General features: G+C 50.9%; 1 protein-coding gene across 3 annotated transcripts; it reads right to left on the bottom strand.

Annotated features, from left to right (window-relative positions):
• Positions 1 to 47: 47 nt before the first annotated feature.
• Positions 48 to 18684, bottom strand: AARS1 (alanyl-tRNA synthetase 1). Of its 3 annotated transcripts, none has more exons than XM_062586326.1 (21): positions 18593 to 18684; positions 17478 to 17687; positions 16330 to 16518; positions 15338 to 15483; positions 13353 to 13544; positions 12309 to 12453; positions 10844 to 10989; positions 10161 to 10269; positions 9929 to 10079; positions 9424 to 9548; positions 8643 to 8787; positions 7780 to 7958; positions 7128 to 7241; positions 6161 to 6367; positions 4971 to 5155; positions 4432 to 4540; positions 3758 to 3871; positions 3267 to 3386; positions 2582 to 2668; positions 814 to 927; positions 48 to 416 (listed from the first exon to the last, which is right to left on the bottom strand). In XM_062586326.1, the coding sequence occupies exons 2-21, from the start codon at positions 17619 to 17621 to the stop codon at positions 231 to 233; spliced, it is 2907 nt and encodes a 968-aa protein (XP_062442310.1). In that variant the 5' UTR covers positions 17622 to 17687; positions 18593 to 18684; the 3' UTR covers positions 48 to 230. The 3 variants fall into 3 exon arrangements, with proteins under 3 accessions (XP_062442310.1, XP_062442309.1, XP_062442311.1); XM_062586325.1 differs by lacking the exon at positions 18593 to 18684 and adding an exon at positions 18209 to 18310; XM_062586327.1 differs by lacking the exon at positions 17478 to 17687 and having other exon boundaries at positions 18593 to 18615.
• Between the last annotated feature and the right edge of the window lie 1204 nt (positions 18685 to 19888).

The following is a 19888-nucleotide window of genomic DNA, read 5'->3' as shown; positions in this document are numbered from 1 at the left end:
AGGGAGGAGCCCGGCCCGGCCCGGCCCCCCAAGCACAGCCAGCGGCGCACGGGGCAGGCGGCCTTTATTAGCCGAATTGAACACACTCCCCCCCCCTACAACCGCACAACCCCGCGCCGGGGTGGGGGGCGAGAGGCGCCGCGCTCCGGGCCGCGGCTCTCAGGCGGTCCCGGGCAAGCAGCAGCCGCCGGCCTGCGGCTGCTCCCCCCTACACTGGCCCTGGGCTCCCTTCAGTTTTTCAGCTCCCCCAAGTGGAGCTTGGCAAAGTCCAGAGCCACTTTCAGAGCCTCCTCCAGGCAGCCAACGTTCTTGCCTGTAGCTTGTGCAGACACATCTTTGCCCCCACCTTTACCATCCATCAGCACGGACACCTCCTGCACCCACTGACTGGCCTTCAGGCCCTTCCTCACCGTCTCCTGTACAGAAAACAAAAAAAGAAAAAAAAAAGTCCAATGTCAGAAGACAGACTAGCAGCATGGTGAGACAAGACAAACCTCTTCCATCTGCTGCTCTTGCAGGGGGGAGCTATGCCAGCAATCCAGTGGCAAATATCCTGCCCCTGTGTCTGCCTGACCACACTGAATACTGACTCTTCCTGTTTCTTACCATCCACCAGCTCTGACAAAAGGCTACAATGCCTCTCCCCCTCCTCTGATCCTGCAGCACGAAAATTTTGCAAAGACAAGAGATGGCAGCTGCTGCAAACCCACATTTCTTGCCATGCAATGTTAGATACAGTTTTGGTGGGTGCACCAAAGCTCAGAGAAAGGCACGCACACACACGTGCACACACACGTGCACACTCTGTGTTACCTGGGGTACTTGACACAGACAGGTGATTCTGCCAGCTTCATTATCTACAGCAAAGAGCATGGTGGCAGTCTGGGGGGACTGAGTCTTGAAGAGCTTCAGAGATTCATTCAGCGCCTGTGAGATGACACAGTCACATCAGCACATCTTCCACTAAGTTTGCAAACAGGCCTGCTCCAGTCCCCACACAGCATTGTGCAGCCATGATAAGGATGGTCTGCAAATCCCTACAGAGACCAGAGTACAACCCACCAACCAGTAGAGCATTTGGACTTGCATTAAAACAGCTAGCAGCACCCTGTGGTGCTTTTTCTCCCAAGCACAGGGTATCTTCATGTCCCCAGCTGTGGAAAACTGGTGGTAGAGAGTCTGCTTCCACAGTTGCAAGCAGCTGAAAGCTGGGCACAGCTACCTGATCACGCCCTCTCACAGCTGCAGGGAGAGGGGACTAAAGATCTGCTTTTATTTCCCAGTGTTCAGCTATCTGGGGACTCGCAAAATTCATGGGTCTGCACCCATGAAGCAAATGAACCTGTGGTTTGGCAGTAAGTGTAATGGATAGAGGGGAAAATGCTCTGCTGTATTCAAGGGAGGTGGTGGCTGTTCCATAGAGAGCAAAAAGTCAGCAGGACTCAGCTGGAAGGTGAAGAAGCTGCAGGAGTATTAGACAATGCAGCCACACTAGAGAGACTAGAGAGGCTGCCAGGCACCCTACTATTTCTAAGGAGAGAGTCATCCTATGCTCTTGGGGACAGCAGGATGCAGCACAGAGCTCCTGAAGCAGGCTCTCTAGTGAGCAAAGCGCTACTGTGGCCGTTGGCTACTAAACACCTGGCTGCTCCCGTTGGCTGCCTGCACTGCCACCCCCTAGGATACACCCCTCTGCCAGAAATGTGCTCACAGAGCCACACACTCCATGGAGCGTTCCCATCACCAGAGAGAATCCTGCACCAGCACCCACTGTGGCAACAACCCTGCAAACAGAGCAGCAGTTTCAACTCCCACACAGCTTCGAGCAGGAGTGCAGTCACCATGGAAATGAGGACAGCCAAAGAGAGTGGGTGGGAGTCTATAAGCAGGATCAGCTCAGAGACTGCTGAAGCAGAAATTTAAATAGGAAATTAAAACTTGATGGTTCCAGCCTCACAGCATCATTGGCCTCTGCTGCCTGTCACTTGCTAGGGTAAGCAGTGCAGCGCACACAAGGGAGCGTTTATTCACAACAGCAACTGCTAGCAAATAAACTTCACTTCTGCATGGAGGAGAAGGGAGGGAGTAGATTCATCCCTGGACAGAGAAGAACCTGAACTTTGCTGCAGCAGATACAACGCCCAGCAGATGGGGAACAGCTCTGCAGTGTTCTCCTGTCCATATACTTAGCCTAAGACACTGCGTTACCAGAGCTGACTTGCAAGAGTCACAAGCAATACAACTTCTACGGCTCAGCAGACCTGCTGTTCGGAGTTTTTGCAGCCTGCATTTTATGATGCCTTTGAGATGATTCTTATCTGGGATCCTGTGCAATTTCTGCACTGTCCATTAGGCCTAGAGGCTCTGCAAAGAGCCAAGACTCCCTCCAATGCATTTGTTAACCCAGCAGGTAGGATGTAGAGATCATCAGTGTGGTCCTTCCTCCTCTTCACTAGCCACCACTTTAGGCTTGCAGGTTTCAAGCTGGCTCTGTAGCACAGCACTTTCTTCTCAAGTGAACAGAGACCATCCAGCTACTTCTTAGGCACAAAGTTGTCAGCGAGACTAGACCTTCCCATACCTTTGCTGAGGCTCCATTTTCCATTTCCATGATGACCAGTGGCTGGTTAGGGTGACTCTCAATGACTTCCTTCGTCTTTTCCAACACCTGAAAACAACAGCATTCAGATGCTGAAGCATACTCATTGCATACAGATGCGATAGTGCGATAGGTATAACCTTCCTGCAGCTGCAGAGCCCCCCCCTCCCCCCCCAGGTTCTCCCAACACACCCCCAGCCGGGGGCCTGAAGCAGTCCCAAACTGCAGTCAGGAGTGAAATGTGCTGGCAGGTGCATGTGTGGTCTCCAAGACTGTAATACTGCTTGAGTAGTGGCCCCTGCAGGAAAATCCAATGAGATCCAGGAAGAACTCTGTACCACATGCACACCGCACTGAGACACAGAGGCTCCACTGTTACAGCAGGAACATCCCAAGAGGAGCCACAGGCCCTTCATGCCACGGACCAGCAGTGGAGGCAGCTATGCTCAGGGAGGCAGAGAGCCCTCATCACTTAACACTGTTGAAGAGGGTGGGCCAACCAGCACTCCAGGGAGCAAGAGCCACATGTGGTGCAGCCAACAGGTCTTGAGGAGAGAGCAGGGCATCCCCAGTACTCAGCTTCCTTCTGCGCTGGGCCAAAGTAAAGCACCCAAGAAAACCCTCACAGGTCCCCCAAAACTGTCTTTGATTCCTGCACAGGGCTTACTCGTTTCTGGATGTTGGCTTTGCTTGCCCGGTCCAGGTCATCCATAACCTTCTTCAGTGCTTTAACAGCTTCTCTCAGCTCATCTTTCTGCCACTGTGGGATAACAGCAGTGGCCAGCATCTGCAAAATAGAAAAGGGTTGGGTGGCCACAGCACAAGGTAAGAGCTGCTGCACTGCTCTCACAAACCCCTTGATTGGTCGAGCCCAGTAAGCTACCCCTCCCAATGCCCAACAACTTCAGAAATGAGGTGCTGGCTGTGACATCCACAGGACTCAGGGTTTCTGCTTTGCTTGTGTTCTACAGGAGAAGACGACAGTCCACAAGTGATTACACCCATAGGGATAACTGAGACCAGGTGACCTCAGACACTATCCAGGGAGACATGGGAGCACACAACTGAACTTGGGTCTTCTTGCCATCACTCTTGCCACTTGGTAGCAATCAAGGTCCCACTCACTTTAAGAAGGCAGATGAGTGCCCCCATCCTCACCTCACTAAGATCTGCAATCTCCTTCTGCACATCCTTGTTGGGAGCTGTCTGCACTTTCACTTTGGCATCCAGGTCAGACAGCAATTTCTTGAGGCTGTCTACTTTCCTGAGGGCCTAGCAGAATAAAATTCAAGTTATGTTTTGCAGAGAGTTTCCAAGCTGTCCTCTGCACAGAATCATATGCTGCAGTTCCAGACATGAAGACTCCTTGCCATTCCCACACTCAGTGGAGAGCACAGTACCAAGCCTGAATAAATTCTGACACTTACGCCCCCAAGAGGACTTTAGATCTGCAGCCTATCCTGCAAATCAATGTGAGCTTGCCCTGCAGCCACCTCTGGGATCCACCCTATCCCCTTCTGCCCCACTAACATGACAGCTAGAGCTTAGACTCCTCCAGCTCTCTCCTCCACCTGTGCCACACACAGAGACTTCCAGCACAACCTTCACTGACAGCAACATCCTTTTCTGTGACTGGGCTAGTGGAGTTCAAGCCAGGAGTCCTTTACGTACTCATAACGATACCCCGTGGCGCTGAGTTATCCCAGTAGAAATACTGGCCAAACTTGACTGAAAGGAACCTCGGTAGAGGGTTACCATGTGTGTGTGCATGCTCCAGTGATTTCCTGCAGTGCACAGATTTCACAGAAGATTATCTCCTGCCTCTCCCTTACCTTTCGAGCTTCAGCACCGGTGACTGCAACTATCCTCCGGATGCCTTTTGCAATTGCTTCTTCTGACACAATCACAAAGGGGCCAGTATGGCTGGAGTTCTGCAAGTGCCTTTGAAAGAACCCAGACACAAACTCACAGGAGAGAGTTAAAAATCTCAGCAGGTATCAGCACAGGAACAAAAAAAAAAAAAAAAAAAAAAAAAAAAAGAGATGCAGCAAGAGTGGAGACAGGACTCAACTCAGCCATCAAAAGCCTAAGAGGGAAAAAAGGGTGGCAAAGACTATGCTCCCAGCACTGCCATAGACTGCACGTGTGGGCAGGGACAGCGTACAGGCAGTTTCCCTGTCTGCAAAAGCTGACAGGAAACACAGCTTTACTCAGGACAGTGCACTGGGAACGCTGAGGCTTATAATCATTACCTCAAGCTCTCACCCTTCTGTGCCCAGCACACATTACAGCAGACCTTCAGGAACTCAGGATCTGCAGGGACTCCTCTTCACCCACCCCACTGCCTTCCACTGCCTGTCCAGATACTCACGTCCCTCCGCAGAACTCAATAGAAGTGATCGAGCCTGCAGGGCCAGAGGGGTCAGCCAGCAGCTCTTCCACAGGGATGCCGATTGAGACCACACGGACAGGATCGGGGTAGGTCTCATCAAAAACAGCCCGCAAGCCTTGGATAGCTTTGGCTGCTGCGAGAATGCAGTCCTTGGCATACACAGTCTGCAGAGGACAGGAAAGGAGTGCAGATAAGAGCTGGTCCTGCCAGCTGTGACCAAAGGCCTGCATTCCCACGGAATCCTGGCTTCCTCTGAAATATCCTAAAAGGAAAGTTATGTACCTCACAGGAGTGACAGTTTGTTGAGCTGCAGGGATCCCAAATTGTTTAACAGCTACTCCATCTTCAAGTTTCCTGATACCAGGGCCTGCTCAGACCCTGTGTGCTCCTGCACATTCAGTGACTTCTAACTACAAACTCCCAAGCAGAGCAGAGGGTTCCTTCCACGGTCTGCTCTGAGACAGGGCTTGTGCTGGGCAGAGCAACTCTCTCACATCATAGAGGGTCTGGCTCACATCACCAGCCAGGCCTGAGAAGCTGCTCTGTCAAGTTCTCCTTGGCTCTCATAGCTAATACGACACTAGAGCAGGCAAGGAATTACTCCACCCCTAGAGAGGCCTCAGAACCAGTGAACAGAGCAAGGTATCAATCAAAATTTTCTTGAGGTCATTCAGATCTGTGCACAATACGGCATCAGTAGCTCAGCAAACTCCTGCTGGGCCAAACTTCCAGCATCCCAGATCACACAAAAACTTGACCCAAGGCATTTTTTTTTCCTAACTACGTCCCTATGTCCCTATCCAGCTGAACATAAAGACTGAACACAGAGAGACAGTCCATGTGAGAAGAGTCAGTGGGAACCAGTGACCAAGGCAAAACTTATCTTTGACCTGAAACATTTTGGGGAATGGCAACAAACATAAACCCATGTTACACTGCACCGTTCAGTCACAGGGAGGAGAAAGCACAGAATGAATGGGGTTCACACCAGATTTCTTCTGAAAACTGGTGCCCCAGTCGTCCACTGAGGCTAATTCAGACACTGTGGCAAGCCTATGCCTGGGTCTGCCAGAAAAAGAACAGGATCCTTTCTACAGGATTGGGACAGCGAACTGACTGAGTACCACCCCAGCCCACAAGGTCCTTCTGAACCTGACAGCCATACCCACCTTCGCTTCGTCGATTATCTGGTTGACAATCTCTTCAACTTTCTTGATTTCCTGGGTAGACAAGGCTCCCTTGGCCGTGAAGTCAAACCGCAGCTTGTCTGGTGCCACCAATGACCCCCTCTGGTCAGCTTCCCCCAGCACTGAGCGCAGGGCAAAGTTGAGGATGTGGGTGGCTGTGTGGTTGCTCATGACTGACCTCCGCCTGGTCTGGGGGAGGAAGCCACTGTTAAATGGGGCCTTGCACTGCAGAGTCTCTAGCAAGGGAAGTGTATTTTATGGTGCAGCTTCAAGAGAAACCTGAACTAGCCTGAGGAGACCAGAAACAGCTCATCAAATCCACTGCCCTGGAGCCTTGGCTTAGGGAGTAGGGCATTTCCCATCCAATTTGCACACAGCATTTCCCAGGATGTCCCCTCACTGGGCCTGTCTGGAAAGAGGCCAGGGACAGACCAGGTCACAGACACTGTCTCCCCTCCTCAATAGGTAAAAGCGCTGCAAGATGGTAGCCTTCCTTCTTGCTCCAGAAGAGCCCCTTCAGGGAAAGGAAATGTATTTTGCAGACTTGGGCTTAGCCTAGCGCTCACTCGGCAGGCTGAGCCTGCTACCGCAATGTCTGGACCAGGGCAGCCCACCCAGGCTCTCAGCTGTCATCCCCAAGCCAGTGGGGCAGCATACATGTCTCAGCTCCCAGTCATGCCCTGAACATGATTCTGCTACGGACCAGCAAAAGCCAGTGTCCGTAGCTCAGAGCCAGCAGGGTGTTATCTGCCTTGCATGAAGGAGGAAGCCAGATCTCAGGCAGGAGGGCCACTACTCCAGCTCAACTGGAAGAGCCATGCTACTTGCCTGCACCACATGCTGCAGGGAGAGTAGACTCTCATCCCAGAGCAGCACTAATGGAACGAAATGGGTAAAACCTCCCAGAATTGAGAGGTAAAGCCATCTATTATACTGTGTCTTAACTCACCTCATCAATAGACAGATGGACTTGATCTCCTACTTTCAAGCTCCCATACAGAGTTCCTATGTGAAGCACATAGCCCCCTCGGACTTGCACATTCTTCACCGTGAACTCTGTTTTCTGTACAAGGAGGGAAATGCACTCAGTGAGCAGAGGGAGACAGACCAAGGGGGAGACAGACAGTCTATCCAGAGGCCTTGACTGCAACTGGAAAAGCCTCAGCTGAGGGAAAGGTGGACTGGTGCATGTGATATGAGCAAGCTAAGCACCTCCAGGGATAGTATGCAGGCTGCAAAGCAGAGAACTGAATGAAAGACAAGGTGGGGCACAGTTATGGGGCATGGCAGAGCTGAATCAGCTCCCCACTTCATGGCTCAGAAGCACCACGTCCCAGCACCACCACTGCAGGCACCTGCATTCTGGTGACAGCCTAACACTGCAGCATGAAGTTATGAAGTTTAGTGAAGCCTCCCAAGAAGCAGGGGAGCAAACCCCAGCACACCTGTGCTATGCCGCACCCCCAAGAAGGAAACCTGTGCAATGTCTGATGCCTGCTATGGACATGTAATTGCTAGAGCTTGTTTGACACCTTCTTCCTTTCTGAACGCAACCGCCCAGGCCCCAGCTCAGACTATGACAGGCTCTCAAGCCCACTCACATCCTCCCTGCTGGCGTCGTCCTTGACCATGTAGCCCTCGTCATAGATCTGCCCACCCTGCTCAGCGTAGAAGCAAGTGCAGTCCAGTACTATCCCACACTCCTGGCCAGTGGACACTTCCTCCACAAACTTCTTCTCCCTGCGGATGGCTTTCACTGTGGCCACGAGGCTCCCAAAATCTGTCACCGGGAGGACAGGCAGTGTCAGTAGAATAGGAAAACCTTGCAGATACCATGTAGAAGCAGAACTTCATAGCAAAGGCTCCCAGTTATTGCACAAGCTCATGGCAGTTATACACACAAACAGGTGTAAAGAGAAAGAACTAGGACAACATTTAGCTGAGGAAGAGGGAATTTGATTCAATACTTTTCAAGGTAGAGAATGACACTTCTTTCCACACTTTCACAATACAAGCCAGCAGCATGTGTGGCTATATCAAAGAATTAGCAGCAAGAGCCAAAACCAGCAAGCAGGCCAAGGACACTAATAGATTGAGGAGCATCTGCAAAGTTGTGTGGCATTGGCAACGGGCACGTAGGAAATGCAGACACTGTAGTGCGGAGACAAGCTGTGGGGAAGAGGAGTCCCCGTAGGTCTCTCTGATCAGGTTAGCAGCAACTGATGTGAACAGCCCCTAGAGCAGCCCTTGGACAGTCTGCAAATCTCTTTCTCTGCTCAGGTTATTACAAACGTGCTATTCATGTGCATGCATTTCACCCACTTTCATGCCCCAAGGAAGGCAAACTCAGAGGGGCCCTTGTTGAGGCAAATGCCAGGAAGACCTGACAAAGAAGCTCCTGCCTGTGACATGTATGAGGAAAGGTTTTGCAGCAGAGGATGGTTCTGAGAAGGCTTTCTCATACCATAGGCACCACTTGGATCCGAAGTGTAGCTGTATTTCGGTGAATCGTCAGTCACCTCCAGCCCTCGGGCCCTTAGCTCTTCGATGGCATAAATGTCCAGCATTAGAAGGTCCTCCCCTCCAGCACCCTTGCCTTGGGATTTGAGCTGCAAGTGACAAGCACAGAAGTTTGAGAGAACCCACTTCAGCACTGGCTTGCACACACCAGCCTAGACACACATCTCTCACTCTCGCATTCCTAGAATCACCTGGCTCAGAGCTATGCTCTGGGCAAACACCCGCCACCTGGAAGAATGCTCCCACCTCTTCTGGCTTCAGAGCAGGCTGTTCCAGCACTGCCAGCAGGCACTCAAAGCACGTCTGAGCCCAGCACAAGCAGGTCAAGTATTTGGCCTGCTCATCCATGCTACCCTATACTGCTGTACTGCATGTGTCAGGAGACACATCCAAGCTACAGACCTGACTGGACACTCTGCTTCTCAGATAGGGAGAACCAGGACTTCCATGGGAACAAGGGAAGGGGCTCCCAGGACTTCAGCAATTCTGTCTGAAGGCTGAGTTCGAGGCCACAGGCCTCACAACTTTAGTGTACAAACACAGCCTCAGCTACACAGAAAAGGCATGTCCCATAGGAAGTCTCGTGGTGTGCTCCGGACTCTCCCACAGGGCACAGAGGTGTGAGTGTACACATAAGAAAGGAGCAGTCTCATGACCAGAAGCTTAAAGATTGGGAATTCTCCTTGCATACTCTCAGACCAGTGCCCCCTGGAGCTGTTGTCTACCTGTGCGTTTTTCCGCTCTTCTTCAAAGCCCTCCATATCCACAACAAGGCCCTTCTCCTCTGCAATCAGCCCAGTGAGATCCACAGGAAAACCATAGGTGTCATACAGAAGCCAGGCAGTGTCACCTGCAGAGTAAAAACAGCAGTCAGCACTCCTGTTCCTTGAGCCAATGTCCCTTTTCTTGCTCTCAACTGGTTGTCCCACCCAATTGGCTCTGTGCTATGGCAGTCAGTAATTGGCAGGGTAGAAAACAAGTCTCTGGTGAACACAAACACCTGATAAGCTCTTCACTGGCATGCTCAGGGCAGAGAGATCACACTACCATGTTGTGTCTGGGCTGCTGCAGATCTAAGGAAGCGAACACAGACAAGAGAAAAATGGGGTGGCCCTACGCTGAGCAACAGGCTTTCGACTCCAGTTCTCAGCTCCCAGCGCAGCCAAGCCTTGACTCAGTCCCAAATGATAAACATCTTTTGGTGCATCTGGAAAGAAGTCACAGCCTTACCGGGGATGCTTTTACTGTCTCCCAGGCTCTGAATCTTCCTGTCCAGGATGCGACGTCCTCTGGTGAGTGTTTTCAGGAACTGATCCTCTTCTTCGTTGATGATGTCTTTCACCATATCTGGGTCCTTCTTCAGCTCAGGGAAGGCATCCCCCTACACAGCCAAGAGGATTAGCCCTTCAGCATGGTGATCTGCACATGCTAGCAAATATAGCGGAGTGAAAAGAAAACTTACCAATGACTGTACCACAACATCAACCAGTGTAGCAAAGAAGCCCTTGGGGGCATTGAGCTTCTCATGGGAGTAGCGCACAGCCCGTCGGAGAATCCGTCTCAGCACATACCTAGGAGATAGCACAAGCCCTCATGCTAACATTACATCTCTGATTCATGCTTGTAAGATCCCTCTGTATCCACCTACCAGCATCCCCTTCCAGGACCAAGAATGCAGGCTTGTTTACCCTCTCTCCATATTTTCTCTCAACTAACTGCTCTCACCAGCAGCAAGCCAGAGGTGAAGTGCCTGGCCTCAGCCCTGTTCCTCAGACTCACTAGGTGCCCAGAACCAGTCCTATGAGTGGTACCCACTGCACAGTGCCCCAGCCCAAATTTCATTACTTTGTTGACAGCAGCATTACTGCAAGTGTAGTTCTGTGTCCACCTGTCCATAATGATCCTTTCTGGGGGTTGATACAGTGGGACTGGTACTCACTAGAGCATTCAGACTGACGTGTCTTCATCTTTTGGGGGACTGTGCTGCAGGGCTTTTTGAAGTGTCAAATATACTGTGGCAAACACTCCTCTATCTACTGCTCTAGTGATGCCTTCAAAGACATTTCACAGACTCAAAAGACTCCCCTCAGGAAAGCTGTACTGAACAAAACAGAAGTAGCAGCAGCATGGCAGTTCCCTTCTTACCCTCTGCCAGTGTTGTCAGGTCTGCCCCCATCAGAAAGGGCCAGCGTGATGGTTCGTGCGTGGTCAGCCAGCACACGGTAGGCCATATCTATGCCATCTGCATCATCAGCACCAACCTGTCCCATGTACGGCCTGGCACCAGTGCCCTGTGCAGAGAGAAGGCAATTGGCACAGCGGAGGGGGATCAGCACTGTGGCAGAACTGCAGGGGAAGCACCTAACAAGTCAGCCTCGTCTCCCCTCCCTTCCCAGGGCTCAGAGACAGCACACTCCTTTTACAAGAAGGTGAGCTCATGTATCCAGGGAAGACAGAGAGCTGCTGGGCTCCACATGGTGCCACAGCCTGCATTTGCAGGGCCAAAGGATGTCCAGGGCCAGAGGGAGGTAGAGTAAAATTACCACAGCATAAAAAATCCAAGGGAGCAGAGGTAGGGAGAGGGACAGAGTGAACGGAGATCCAAAGAAGAAAACATCTGTTTTGTGCACTGGCTCATAGATTCCAGCCTGGCATTAACCTGCCCAGGAAAAAGCCTTTCCAATTCTGTCATGTGGGTCCCAGCTTCCCGTTTTTAGGGATGTCTCTATCTCTACCCATGAGAAAGACACTGCTGTAATAATGGAGTGGCTGCACATGGTGCAAGTCTTGCACCATGGGCCAAGGTCCTCACAGTCAGGCTTCCAGCACATCCACACACAGCAGGAAAACAAGAACACACTTGCTTTGCCTAGCCAATGGCTTTAACATATGGAAAGGTGGCCCTCTAGCTCTGACTCTGAAGTTCTGCCCCACATCCTTCTGAGGATCAGGAAGCATGAGAGTTTTCCATGTTTTCTCCAGTACAATCTGCAGCTGGAGAGCTCTGACACTTCCACAGGAATAAATGTGTATTACACAGAGGGCTCATGACAGTTAGTTCCTGGCACTGGTAACAGCCCTCCCCACCCAGGAAGACAGAGTAATTGCACACTGGTTCTGCAAGTGACGATTCATGGTTTAGGGCAGAGATCTCCTCTTTGCAGGGGATTTCTGCAGATTAGCACAACATCAGGTTCTGGGTAGAAGTCTGAAGGACAAATTCTGTCTCTGAGTCTAGTACTCAGTGGCAACATGTACTAACTATCATTGGTGAAAGGATGGCTCTTGGCCAGAGCATCTCCCACTGTCAGAGATGACCAAGGAGTACATGATTAGGACAGCTCACAGGAAATATATGGGAAAGCCACACTGCTCACGTCCCTCATTCTGCCCTGGAAACATACTCCAAGGTAGCAATCAGTTGGGCCAGCCTGAGCTTCTACCCTCCTCAGCAAAGGACAAATCTGCAGAGCTCACCATAGCTGGGAAAGTAGAGATCTGCAGACACTATCCCTGGCCAATCACCTCCCTCCATCTCCCTGAGGGTCCAGGAAATAGGGAAACAGACACAGCTGGGTCAGTCTTCAAGCCCAGACTACCCTGTTCATACCTTCTGTATGGCTTCAAAATAAGGAATGAAAAGGTCAGTGTCGTAGTTGGACATCTTGTTCTGCAGCACAGAAACCAGCCTCTCCAGACCCATCCCAGTGTCAATACTCTTCTTGGGAAGAGGTTTCAGACTCCCATCAGCTTCCCTGTCCAAACCCAAAAGGAAAGACAAGCCATTATGGACAGAGGCACTGCAGAGACATGCCCATCTCTCCTCTCCATGAGATTTTGTTGCATAAGATTTAAGAGACAGGCCCATACACAAATCACACACAAGGGAACTGTGATAAAATATAATTAACAAGAACCTCAACAACAACCTAGACCCAGATCAGGATGGCATCTCTTTCCTACTTAACCCCTACTAGTGAGCTGACGAATCATTCCTAATTTGCCCTCAAAACCAGGTATAACTAACCTCTTCTGTTCAAGCTGTTTGGGGGACAGAACATCGCAAAGTGCACAGCTTCTTGAAAAAAAGGAATGGTCAGCAGTCCCAAACCTGTTGACCTCAAGAGCCTGATGGGAGACAGGGAGACACTGAAGGGTGACCCTGCAGGACTGAATGAAGAGCAAGGCTCATATGGATTCTCCCTCGGTCAATGATAGCATGCCCAGCCTCCAAGTGCCACGACTCCTCTAACTTCTCAGTGGTGCAATACCAAAGTTCAAAATCTTTCTACAATGCTTAAATTGCTGAAGGTGTTTGTAGAGACAGGAATGAGGCTGTAGCAAACAGCAAAGCAGTAAAGAGACATCTGAGTCAGAGGGCCGAGAAAGTGGCCAAACTGCTAAGTTGGGGTTAAGGCTGACAGGAGAGATGGCTTGTGGTTAATGGGACTCTACATGTCTAATGAGGAACAGCATGGATAAATGCAAGTCCCAGGACTCATAGTTCAGCTGTGCTCTCCATTCAGCAGCTCAGAAGAAAAATGGGCAGAACAGTCAAAAATGTGGTCTTGTGCTAGGAGCCATCACTAACTGCACAGCCTGAGCAAACTCCCATGCAAAACTGGAGTCACCTGGAAATGCAGGTCTCACCCACCTGTTGAACTGTATGAACACCAGGTTCCAGATTTCCAGGACATTGGGGTCATCCTGATTGACCAGGTGTGAGGCATCTCTGTCCCCAATCCGGTCATAGTGGATCTCGCTGCAAGGGCCGCAGGGGCCTGTGTCTCCCATTTCCCAGAAGTTATCCTTCATATTGCCAGGCAGAATCCTACTCTCAGCCAGCCTGTAATAAGAAACTCCTGTTGAACAACAGAAACTCATGGCAAGGCAGGAATCCCCTAAATTGAGGGCTATATCAAAGAAATTTCAGTTCAGCAATTCCCTGAATGGGCAGAAGAGTGTTCAGGGTCCTGTGACAGACCAAGCCAAGAGCTTAATTCTCACGATCCTACCACCCAGATTCCTTGCTGAGTAGGCAGAGGCCTACAGAACTTCTTAGTGAAGCCTCAGTCAGGAACAAAAGTGGCTATCTCACTTTAATGCATGCTAGGCGGGTTTTGCCCCACAGTCTAGATCTGTGTCATGGGGTTCATAACAGGTTTCACAGGGGGCAACAGCCACAAGACCAAAGGCATTTCATTGCTACATCAAATTTTGGCATACTCGCAGCTTGACTGTTAAGTGCATTTCTAGTTTCCACGTCTCAAGGAGGGTGAGGCAGAGGCAGGGAAAGAATAGAAGAGGGCAACTAAAACTACCTAGGGGTAGAACTTCTGCTTTACAAAGAGAAGCTACAAAGAGTAAGAGTCTTCAGTTTGGAGGGGAGGAGGTTGAGGGTGGACTATGACTGAGAGTTACAAAAACCCAACAGGCTCAAAATAGGATCAGATATACTTTAGAGGTGCAGGTCCCTACAACATAAACAGAATAGAAGGGTATCCCTCTGTAGTGAGAGCACCTGCAGAAGATCTGTTGAGGAGTCAGTGACTGGCAGAGTACTTGATAGCAGGCCCAGCGTGTGAAACTACACATTGACCAAATTCCCATCATGCCCAGGCATGCACATTCCATTTTGTCAACAATGTCTAGCTGCTTCCTGGCCAGCAGCTACTCAGGCTAGCAAAGCAGAGACAAGGGAACAGTTCTAGTAGATTAAGAAGCCCTTAGGATACAAGCGGAGTCCTGTCTGGGCGTTCCACTCGTGTGTCTGACCCATGCCTCTGGCAGCCTCCCATCAGTGACTCCTCTGTGCGATTCCCAGGGCTTCCCGTGCAGTTCGGAGCATAAGTCCTTTAATAAATCTATCCTGTTTAACCCCTCATGAACTCTGAGTGTCACCAGTATCCAACCCTTCCTTGCCTGCCTTGTGGTCACACGCTCTACTGTCCTTAATCCAACAACAGCAGATGCTGGAAATGGATGAGGAAAAGAGTGCAAGCACAGCCAGGCTTGCCTGCTCTTTTTGAATAGCATCTCCTCCTCCTGCTGTCAGAGACAACACACTGAACTGAAAAGATTGTTGGTCTGACCTAGCAGGGCACTTATGTTCTTAAGCTTATACAAGAAATTTTGAAACGGAAGATCTAGGGTACAGGTCTTGGCCTTTTCCATCTAACACTAGTGCTTCCCTTTGGCTTTGCAGTTCTACCACCCTGCAAACATTATTTGTGATATGCCAGATATGCCTGTTACTCTGCCACATAAGGCATGCCACCTTTCTCCGAACAAAGGCAGACAGTTGCATAAATTGTGAAAAATTAAAGATTTCTTGATGCAGAGGAGCGCCTGTCAACACAAAGCTAGTACTTTTGAGTGCTGGAGACAGGTCCCAGATGCCTTCCTTGGTTTAGACTTCCTCTCAGCTTAAACCCACCTTCCTCAACAGTATTGACCTCTTGCATCTGCTGGCTAAACTGGGTAGAACTACCAAAACTTAGAAGTGCACTCACACTTGGGCAAGCAGGACCAGAGACATCTGTCCCCCTCAAGCCACAAAAGAAGCCTCCAACACTGCCTAGCTGATACCTTCCCTATTGCTTATCAAAACATGCAGCTTCCTTGATTGCAGGACCTTACCCCAAATCCAGCCAGATCTGCTTGCACTCCAGGTCTGGTTGCAATCCTGCAGCTTCATTTCCACCAAAGTAAGTAACATAAAGTCTTTCAATAGGGATGCCAAACTCCTTGGTGAGAAGGTCCAGAGCCAGTTTGCAAGCAAGTTCCTGTAGAAGGAAAGATGAAGTGAGCAAGTAAAAGGAAGCTTCTCTTCAACATGCAACACCTGCGCATGCAGAATATCAGCTGCTGTACTCACTAGCTGATTACAGTCTACCCAGGGAGTCTCTCAAACATGCAGAAACCTTCTATGCCTGACTTAGGGTTATTCAGAAGATCAGGAAACTAGTCTCCACACAACATTTCAGCCAAGTCTCTCCAGACGTCTCCTTGTGCTATTAGGTCTACCAGACAGAAGCTGGACCAGAGCAGCTCTCCACAAAGGAAACAGTCAAGAACTTACAGACTTTTGTTATAAAAAAATATGCAAACTAATATATGTAACGCACAAGGTACAAGGAACATCTCATATGGCTTTCCAAATGCAGTCAAATTACCCCCTAGAAGGTTCTCTGCCTAAAAAAAACCCTTTGAAATTTGCTGTTATACTGTATTCTTAACATCCCTTTTGTGAAGTTGAACCCTCCTCTAGCAAGAAGCTTGGGCAAGGATATCATTATGTTATGATCACTCCTCTTTGAGATCACAGTCAGAGCATACGCAACTTTCCATGGCTACAGCCAATAAAACCTCTACCTGAAGACACCAAACCAGCAGTGAGAATATAAGCACCTTTGTAAACACTAAGTGACTAATCTCAAAACATCCTGCAGTGTGGGGTTTTTATTCCATGTTCATTTATTCCAAAGGAGCCCAACATGCCTTGGGAACCTTTGGAACTACTCTTGAGTAGAGGTCTTTTCTTTCCTCTTGGTACATTTGTAGACAAACACTCTGCTGAAATCATGGAGATGGGCAACTTTGCGCTAAAGATTCAGAGCTGCCAGTTTTACCTTGAAATAATCCCCAAAGGACCAGGACCCCAGCATCTCGAAGAATGTGTGGTGGTAGACGTCCTTTCCCACATCATCCAGGTCATTGTGCTTGCCTCCAGCTCGGATGCACTTCTGAGTGTTGGTAGCTCTGTTCAGTTTAGCGAGTGGGTGTGAGGGGTCAATAGTATTGAGGAAGATGGGTTTGAACTGAGAGGAAAAAGAAGAAAGAAATCTAAATGAAGGAAAAATATCATAAGCTCACTTTCAAATGTTGCTAGCAAAAGCAAGGCAATGAGTTTTATCCACCTTGTGATATGCCACCAGCCTGGACATACCTGAAGTAGCATTCAGAAACATCAAGGCTGCTGTCTCCCACATGGAAGGAGGGGTAAAACTGGCTGTAACTCAGCACATGTACATGTTCCTGGAGCACATCAAGCCCCAGGACTTCCAAAGGGACTGAAAGCAGCCAGATTCCCAGCTGGCAATATAGTTAGCAAAAAACTGTGTGCTGATCTCCTGCAGAGCACTTTCAGTAGCCCAGCCCCAACCACTCATTAAAATAGTTATTAGTCATTTGTGCCAGGATTCTTCATGCACCTATTTGCAGCACCAGCTGTGGTCCAAAGGGTCAAGAAAGGGATACTGGCAGTGCTCCCATGGCTGCACAGTCAACCCAGCAGACTCAGGAACTTCTCCTAGTGTTTCTACCAACTCTGCAATAGAGCAGTGGACTCCAGGAGACGCACCAGCTACCTCTTTATAACAAAGTGATGAAAGGGGATCATGAAAACAGCAACGACTTTCCAACAATCCATGGAAGAGACTGTAGTTTGTTTGAAAACCCTGTCTTCAGGATACAAAGGGACAAATCTTAATCTCACTAAAATGAAATCAGAGGAATGTGACCAAGCTCAGCCCAGAGACCAGCCACTGAAATATGAAGAGAAAACTGAATTCTCTGCAAGAGGCTACAAGCCATCTAAGAGGCTACAAGAGGCTTTAGACTGCACCTAGAGCTTGACAAACTATTGGTAAGTTCAGGCATCCAGGAGGAGCTTATTAAAAAGGAGCGGGCATTCCAAAAGCTCTGCAGACAGCTTCATAGATTTCAACTGCTACAGGCAATGTCCATAAGAACCACAGTACCAGAGTGGGAATCCTACCTGATTCATGCCAGCATTGGCAAAAAGCAGTGTGGGATCATCCAGGGGTATTGTAGAAGAAGAGTGAACATAAGTGTGCTTGTTTTCCTTGAAGAAGTCAATAAATCGTTGCCTGATCTGGCTAGCTGTTAGTGTAACTTCCATCTTAAAACTGCAAGCCACAGCTGTCAAAAGCAAGTGCAAGGGAAAGCAGCCAGGCCTTGGTGCAATCTGAGGGGACAGCAAAGAACAAGGCTCTTACATCAAGACATCACGTTGTCAACTCAAGCACTAACATCAGGATCACTGCCTTTATCTCTTAAAAGGGTTTTCTCGCATTAACAATTACTTTCACCAACTCCCCAGTTTAATCATTAGTCCGTCCCAAATGGTGCTGATCCAAAACCTACCCCCTCCAATCTCCCAGATGTCTGCAGTTCTAGCTCAAGTTACCTGTTTTTTGAAACCATGTATTTGAAGATACCAAGTTCACCTGGATACTGAACTGTTAGTCAGAGACTGTGTCTGCCTTGCCCTATCTCTGGGGAGAACTGCTAAGTCCTACAACCATTCAAGGTGAATAAATCATAGGATCGTAGAGTGGCTGCAGTTGGAAAGGTCCTCTGGAAATCTGCTCCAACCCACCTGCTCCAAGCTGAGTCAGCTGTAAGGATGCCTGGAAATCACCCCTGCGAGCAATCACATTACCTTACCCACACCAGTGACAGAAGACCAGCTCCTGTATATTGTACCTGGTACTTAGCACTGTCCTCGACCTCCGAGAGAGCCGGGAAGAAAAGCCTCTCTCAGCGGCTCCAGTACCAGCGGTGCCGTTGCCTCCACCCTCTCACCACCGCCCCCCTCGCGGGGAACCTTCCCCCGGCCCGCACCGTCCTGGGAGGCAAAGAAAGGTCGCGGGGGCAAGCCCAAACGCCGACGGCCCCCCTGAGCAGCCCAGAGCCCGGCAGAGGTCCCGCAGGCCGTCGCAATCGCTCCGGCCCCCGCACCCGCCATGGCCGCTGACAGAGGCAGGCTCCCGGCACGCTCTGCGGCGGGCTCGCGCCCAGCAGTGCTGCGCAGGCCGCGAGCGCCTTGCCGCCAGCACCCAGTCTGGCGCGGCACCCCCCGGCCCCTACCTGCGCGGCCGCCGCCGCAGCCCCTCGCTCTGCACCACCGGCCGCGCCGCAAGAGCCGCCCCGCCCCCGCCGACGGCACCGGGCGCCCCTCTCCGATTGGCTGTCGTCGTCGTCGCTCAGGATAAGCCCAGCCCCATTTGCCCGGCCGAGGGGCGGGGCGCCGGCTGGCTGATGCAATGGCGGGACATGAGGCCACGTGACGCGGCTGGGCGGAAGCTGGGCGGAAGCTGGGCGGGGCGCCGCTATTTGAGGCGCCGCGGCCCCGCTGTAGAGCGCGCTGGTGGCGCGGGCGGGCAGCGCCGCGCATGCTCGCCGCGCATGCTCGCCGCGCATGCTCGCCGCGCATGCTCGCCGCGCATGCTCGCCGCGCATGCTCGCCGCGCATGCTCGCCGCGCATGCTCGCCGCGCATGCTCGCCGCGCATGCTCGCCGCGCATGCTCGCCGCGCATGCTCGCCGCGCATGCTCGCCGCGCATGCTCGCCGCGCATGCTCGCCGCTCTGGTGCGCAGGCCTGAGGTGCTGGCGTCTGAGGGGCGACAGGCTGCTAGAAAGGCCAGGGCCAGGAGGGGAATAAGAGGGAGAAAGAGCCAGTGCAGGAAGAGTGGATCCACTGGGTGGCTGCCAGCAGTGATCAAGGCCCTCCTTGCCTGCCTCTCGGTCAATACGGTGGGGCCCCCTGCGTGGGATGTAGCAGTTGCAAAGCAGGTCTGAGAGGACCAGTTCGCAAACAAGATGTTCAACTGTCGTTGTTCAATATGCAGCAATTGTGCTCGCTTCATGCAGTCAGGGAGCTGCAGGCAATGGAGGTGCATAGCCTGAGTGAAAGGGGCAGTGTTTATAAGGTAGAAATGGAGAAGGTTGACCTAGAGAAAAAAAAGTTCACTGTGAGGATAGTGAGACATTGAAAGATGGGCCCAGAGAGGCTGTGGGATCTCTCGTGGGGGTTTTAAGACCTGGCTTGATCAAGCCCTGGGCAACCTAGTGTGAAGCCTGTGTTGAGCTACCTCTGAAGGGGGTTTGGATTTGAGTCCTCCTGATGTCCTCCCCATTCTTAAAGAGTCAGAGGGTGCTTTGACAGCATGGAGATCTTGGTTATATTTGTCTCATCTCTTTCCCACAGCGACCCTTGGGAAACCTGCCCTGAAGTAGTGTTTCCTATGCCATGACCTGTGCCCTGGCATGTCTGTGCTGCTGTCTGGTTGGCCAAAATGGCGAAGATGGCCGAAACGTTGGCTATTACCTTGGCTAACAGTTGGACGTTTCCAAAGGTTGCTTGTTGCTTGGCTTCCTCAGCT

Source organism: Rhea pennata, chromosome 13 (genome assembly GCF_028389875.1).
Source record: "Rhea pennata isolate bPtePen1 chromosome 13, bPtePen1.pri, whole genome shotgun sequence".
Classification (NCBI taxonomy): Eukaryota; Metazoa; Chordata; class Aves; order Rheiformes; family Rheidae; genus Rhea; species Rhea pennata.
The sequence above is the reverse complement of the archived record's forward strand: the minus strand, read 5'-3'. Positions and strand labels throughout refer to the sequence as shown.